A 6,074-nucleotide genomic window follows, 5' to 3' on the forward strand; every position below is an offset into this window, starting at 1 on the left:
TTTGCATAAAAACAATAATTATGAAAGCGGAAAAGTAATTTTGATGTCGATTATACGAATAAGTTGAATGTGGACCAATGTTTAACCAATGTTTGGTCAATGCACTGTGCTACTAGGGAAGTCAACTAAGAAATGATATAATAATTATAACCAAACTAACTTTCGGCTTATTAATATATAATAATAATTTCAATAAGTGCCACGAAAAGATATATTGTTTAAAATGAGATCGCGTAAACTGAAGAATGTATTTACCGCGTAAAAAATCTCATGTATGAAAAACTACCGTGTATATTGAAGGATGAGTGTACATACTTAAATATACATACATACATACATACATACATATAGAGGATGGATAAAATAATGGTGAACACCTGGAAAATGACCTACAAGGTGCTCACATTATTTTCTCTGTTCTCTACAACACTTTCGTAAACATTTTAAACGTGAAGAAAATTTATTAGATTGGAATTACATTTTAGTGTCTAATATATATTTAATTTATCTGCAAATATTTTGTATATATTAGGTTTACTTAAAAATAAATTAGCGTATTTTCACGTAGAAAGGGATAATTTTAAACGTCAACATAGTGGCTTCACAGAGTTGAGCTGTGCACGGTTATGCGCAATAGATACACACCCAAATACATTTAATGGATAATTCTACGTTTATAGAAAGAATATTGTAATTAATTGTAATTGTTTTTCGAAGAGTAATTTTAAAACAGAACAATAGGCTTGTTTCCTATTGCTGTATTGAACGCTGGTGAACTAGCACTAAGCTAGAACGAGAAAAAAAAATACTTTTCTTACTCTAATTTATTGCACTAGTTCATCAGTGTAGCCATAGAAAACAAGCCTCTTATTACGATATCTTATTCCGCTTTATTTCGCGAGTGTATACTTAACATAAGGGAATTGGTATAAAAAAAACTGTTCATTATACGTATGATAATAGTCTATGGAAAATAGGGTTCTAGATAGTTCTTTCGATATTATACGATCTCTTTTGCGTTACACAAAGTTGAATCATAATATTGTGTATTCAACAATGGGTTCAAACAAAACCAAAAATTTTGCATTTTCGCGTTGTAGTCGTTTTCCTAATATACATTTTTTTCCTTGTAATTACGTTCCCTCTGTTCAAAGTTATTCTGTTCTATCAGTACATTGATATATATATATACACATAAATTTATATATATATACATATATTTTTGTATAATTATTTTTATGATAAATGTTTATTTTTACACCACAAATGCATATTTACGGCAAAGATATTTTCGCGATTAACACGAACTATGCAACGTTTTTTTTTTCAAATATCTGCGGTAAAATGCATTTGTGTGACAATCGAAACGTGTACCCTGGGCAAAATAACTTTGACATTACTGTACAAAAAACAGCGATATACACATGTAATAATTTCAACAATTATAATACGAAATAAAATTTCAAAAGACAAAAGACTGTTGTTTCTCAACGACATTCCATGCGCACGTGAACCTTGCATGTCCACTTGCACGATAAGAACATGATAAAAAAAATGATATGCGAGTTAACTGCGTCGTTTAACAAATAAGCAAAATAAGTTATCTCTTCTTTTGCGGAAATGTTTGTAACAACGCGTTTGCCTAGAATCCCATCCAGATAGAATAAGTGCAACGATAAAAACGTGTGAAATACGATCCTGGATAAAGATTTTTATCTTAATTTTTTTTAATAACGGTAAGATTAGTTCCTTGATTCGAACAGTTATATATTACAACAGATCATTATCCCTTATCCCTGCCATTGTCTCTTCGAGTTAATTCCTCGATTCCCAATTCCAAGAATTTAATAAACATAAATATACGTTGCATAGGTAAAATAAATTTATTATTGAATTATAATACAGATTAAGAGAAAATTAAGATCAATATATTTGCCTACTTAACTTGTACGTTATTCGTGTGGAGTATAAAATACACCGCAGTCTTGGAAATCCTATCAAATTCACCGAGTAAAATTTCGTAATCAATCATCTTATCGGTATGCTGCACACGTATCGCAATTAAGGAAAAACTCTTGCACTTACCTTTATCGAAAGATTAATTAAAAAGGTATGTAAGTATTATTATAATCTCTAATTATAAATTAGAGAACAATGAAAATTGAGATAATAAAAAAAGAATACTTTATATATGAGAAATTTGACATTTATATCAAAACATATTAAAATAGGAGAAAGAAAGATATGAAATTTGTTGAAAGATATAAAAAATATAGTTTTATATACCTTTATATTTTTATCCACGGCATCTCCCGAGGAATCTATTTGTGATTAAGAAAGTTTACGGAGATCGATACTCGTAATCTATTCTCATCCTTAAAACCATCTTAAGTACAATATTCAGATTTCATTTTGTCCCTTAAGCCCGCTGCAGACGATGCTATTTTTCCTGCTGGATTGCTTGCGATTTAGTAAATTACTATCGTTGCACCACTCAGCACTCAGGATTCCTAGTAGTTTAGTAAATCGCAAGCAATCCAGCAGGAAAAATAGCATCGTCTGCAGCGGGCTTTAGGCTACGCGCCACTGTGGTGCCTGTTCGTTAAGTGAATTCTTGAGGCACGATACGCCACTGCGAATGCTACCCTTCAACAATAAGCGATTTGGGACGAAAGGACACTGTAGGGGCTCTTTCTCCCTGCTTCGTTCCACGGTGAAACGGTCGTGCGTCCGTTCGTTTCCACGTGTTTCTAATTTACACTTTCGTTTTATCGAGGGATGCTCTGTGATACAATAAAATTGATATAGTGTGAACCGATCGCGGGACTAATAAAAATCGACAGCGTAGTTCCTGTGCTCAGTTGTGATTTAATTGTTAAAAAAAACCGACTATAACTTTGATGTCACTAGAACCTTTGCTTCAAGAGCGAATTTCGCTGACTTACGTCCAGTCTAACATCTCTCCAATTTTCTTTTCGAAGGTTTTTTCGCGGCATACATTACATACTTTTCGAAATACTTAACGTCACTTAAGGTATTATTTATTTTATATCCCATTTGGTACTGATTTGTACGCAAATAACCGTTAGAAATTGTAGAGTCTTTTTGTAACATGCTGCAAGAGGTACGATTTAGACAACTGGTTGAAATAGTCAAATTTGTGAGTGAAAATAATAAAAAGTCGTGTAAAAAGTATGACTGATATAAAAAGAAATTAACTAATACTTATTTTACCAATAATCTTTATCTAAACAAGTCAAATAATTTATATCGTTTATTGTTTATAAAATCGTACCGGTACGAGATATACCTTGTGGTGGCACGAGTTAGAAAACTTGATGGATTTTATAAAAATATTTATGTAATCCTTATAAAATAATTGTAAATATGTATATGCAATGAATGTAAAATATTCTACAATAAACCTTCTTTTATGAAAATCTACAAATTTATAATAAAATGACATAGTTACATTATAATCAACTATATAAATTGATTTTTAGTCTATACTACTTATTTTTCATTTAATTCATATTACTAGAAGTTGATAATAGTATTATTTCATTGGTGTGAAATACAAATATAGCTGTACATACTGTATGTGTGCGCGCGTATGTGCGTGTGCGCGTGTTTGTTTACATACGCGTATTTGTGTGATATAGATTTAACGTTCAATTATACTTCGACCAGATCTTAGAACGAACGTTGAAGCTGGCCACCGAGACGAGTTTCGACGACGTTAAATTACAGTCAATACCCCGTCTTTCTTGTAAGAGCTTCCGAGCAGATTGCTCGATCACAGGTATGTGTCCATTTCTGATGCCCGTTCTATACCTAGGGATAATAATCCTACTTGTGGCTCATCCGAGTAAGTAAATAAATGGACAAAGATCGTCGTATTGAGACCGTTTATGGACTCGGGTGCCATTTCTACATAAGAAGACGGTTAAAAATTATAGTGAAATCACACAAAAACCACACTTACAATTAGTATGATAGCCATACTAAAATGCCCGTGTAAACTTCTCCGCTCGGATGAGCCACAAGTAGGATCATCCCTGGGTGTAGGGATCCGTCGTGTTTTAACGGAAAAAGCGTGCAATATAGAGGAAAGTCCTCTATTATGAGACAGGTTTCTAATATGAGATGGCAGATTTTCAACACCCAAATTCAATCACAAATCTTTTTTCGCAACAATTACGCAATCTAACAATGAATTTTCCACTAAACAGATTTCGCTCCAAGGGCAATCAATGGTGGGCATCAACTGATGATGTCTTAATTTAACAGAAACCCCATTATCCTATGTACTAGGATTCTATCTCATAATTCGCAATCGCGAAATGAAATTCTAACAAAAAGCGAGCAATTAAGTATATTAAAAGACGTAAATGGCTAATATGTTTAAAAGATCTGCAATATAAAAATGTTAATAATCTGTAATGTGATCTGTGTAATAAAATATTACACAGATTATACAATATTACAGAAAGTATAATCAAGTTAAATTCGAACCGAAATCCATGTACGATTTTCTTTTTGCGAGGAAGGTAAATTTTTATTTTAAATAAAATTTATGCACCGTATATCTTTTTTAATAGGTGAAAAGTTTTTGAAGTGAAAATATTACAAAGATGCCTAGATGCACCCGGCGTCCATATGGCGAGGATAATACGCCAAGTAATTCTTCCACACCACCGTCTGGAGAAGGAGACGAGTGTGGAATCTATAATTCTATGGAATTACTCCGCCTTGCCTCAAATCCTGGTGTATTTAACGGATCAAAGCGTAACGGGTATGAAGTGAAAACGGTCCGTTTGAAAAGCTTCGAGAGCTGGCCGTGTTTGTCGCCGGAAAAATTTGCAGAGGCTGGATTTTATTATACAGGAGTAGACGACAAAGTGAGATGTTTCGAATGTAAAGTAGAAATATGGAATTGGAAGTTGAATGTCGATCCGATGTTCTACCATAAACAACGTTCTCCGAGATGTAAATTTATTGGTAATACTTCATGCAACGTGCCAATGAATGTTAATACTAACACGATTCTGACTATGTCTGGAGATGTGTGCGGACCCTACAGTTTAGAAGAATTGTCTGATTCGCCCTCAAGTGTGAAGTATCCTGTATACAACACTTACGATGCTAGATTAACTTCTTTTGCCGAATGGCCCAAAGTGCTATCATGTCTTAAAAAGAGACTAGCGGCTGCAGGTTTGTTTTACACAGGAAATAGCGATCGAACAAGATGTTTCACATGTGGAATAACAATAGTACAGTGGGAATTGGATGATGATCCTTGGCAGAATCATGCTAAATGTTCTAGAACGTGTTCTTACCTTTCTACGACCAACGAGAAAGATTATATGGCCAACTTCTTTATTGAAAAAACAAGAGAGATCTTTAAAGAAGTAAATATTTAACAAAATAAACTTTTCATTTATTTTGTAATCGTGCAATTCGTGTTGCCTAGAAAATGTTTTTATTTTATTAAAAAAAAAGAACGAAATATTCTTATGTCGAATGTAATTTGACGTTAATTTTGATCTTTTTTGTTTTTAAGGAAATCGTAGAACCTGTGGTATATCAGAGCAAACTAAAGAAGTTAAATTAATGTGTGTATTGCTAGAGGAAATTCGTGAAGTGTAAAGAGCTTTCATGACATTGTTTTTGGAAATACAGAAAAACTGGCAACAAAGAGAGAAATCGTCCATCATAATACATTGTGTTCATATTTAATAATACATTGCGATGTATTTATCTCTGACTACATTAGTAGTTTTTATTTATTTTTCCGATGTATTTATTTGTGATTTCTGCTGTATTAGTAGTTTTTCTTATTATTATTGGTAAAAATTGACTCTAACAGTACAAGTAGATTCCACGAAAGTTTGGAGGATATCATAAAAGTATATGTTAAAGATATTCTCAGGTATTATTACATCCTATAAAAGTACCGAATCATGTGTGTTGTTAAAGGATATTTGTGCGCTACAAAATAAAGTGACATGACTTGTATGGCAAAACTTTGAAGATATTATTTCTAATATTCTATATATATCTATATATTTATA

The 6,074-nt window shown here is 32.5% G+C and overlaps 1 protein-coding gene across 2 annotated transcripts; it reads left to right on the forward strand.

The window, feature by feature from the left end:
• The first annotated feature begins 156 nt into the window (after nt 1-156).
• Nucleotides 157-6,070, forward strand: LOC105567059 (baculoviral IAP repeat-containing protein 3-like). 2 transcript variants are annotated; one of them, XM_012021596.1, is made up of 5 exons: nt 157-1,736; nt 2,576-3,034; nt 3,691-3,802; nt 4,602-5,411; nt 5,564-6,070. In XM_012021596.1, the coding sequence occupies exons 4-5, from the start codon at nt 4,635-4,637 to the stop codon at nt 5,612-5,614; spliced, it is 828 nt and encodes a 275-aa protein (XP_011876986.1). In that variant the 5' UTR covers nt 157-1,736; nt 2,576-3,034; nt 3,691-3,802; nt 4,602-4,634; the 3' UTR covers nt 5,615-6,070. The 2 variants fall into 2 exon arrangements, with proteins under 2 accessions (XP_011876986.1, XP_011876985.1); XM_012021595.1 differs by lacking the exon at nt 157-1,736 and adding an exon at nt 2,277-2,423.
• The last annotated feature ends 4 nt before the right edge of the window (nt 6,071-6,074 follow it).

Source organism: Vollenhovia emeryi, unplaced genomic scaffold (genome assembly GCF_000949405.1).
Source record: "Vollenhovia emeryi isolate VEMERY1.0 unplaced genomic scaffold, V.emery_V1.0 DF939141.1, whole genome shotgun sequence".
Taxonomy (NCBI): Eukaryota; Metazoa; Arthropoda; class Insecta; order Hymenoptera; family Formicidae; genus Vollenhovia; species Vollenhovia emeryi.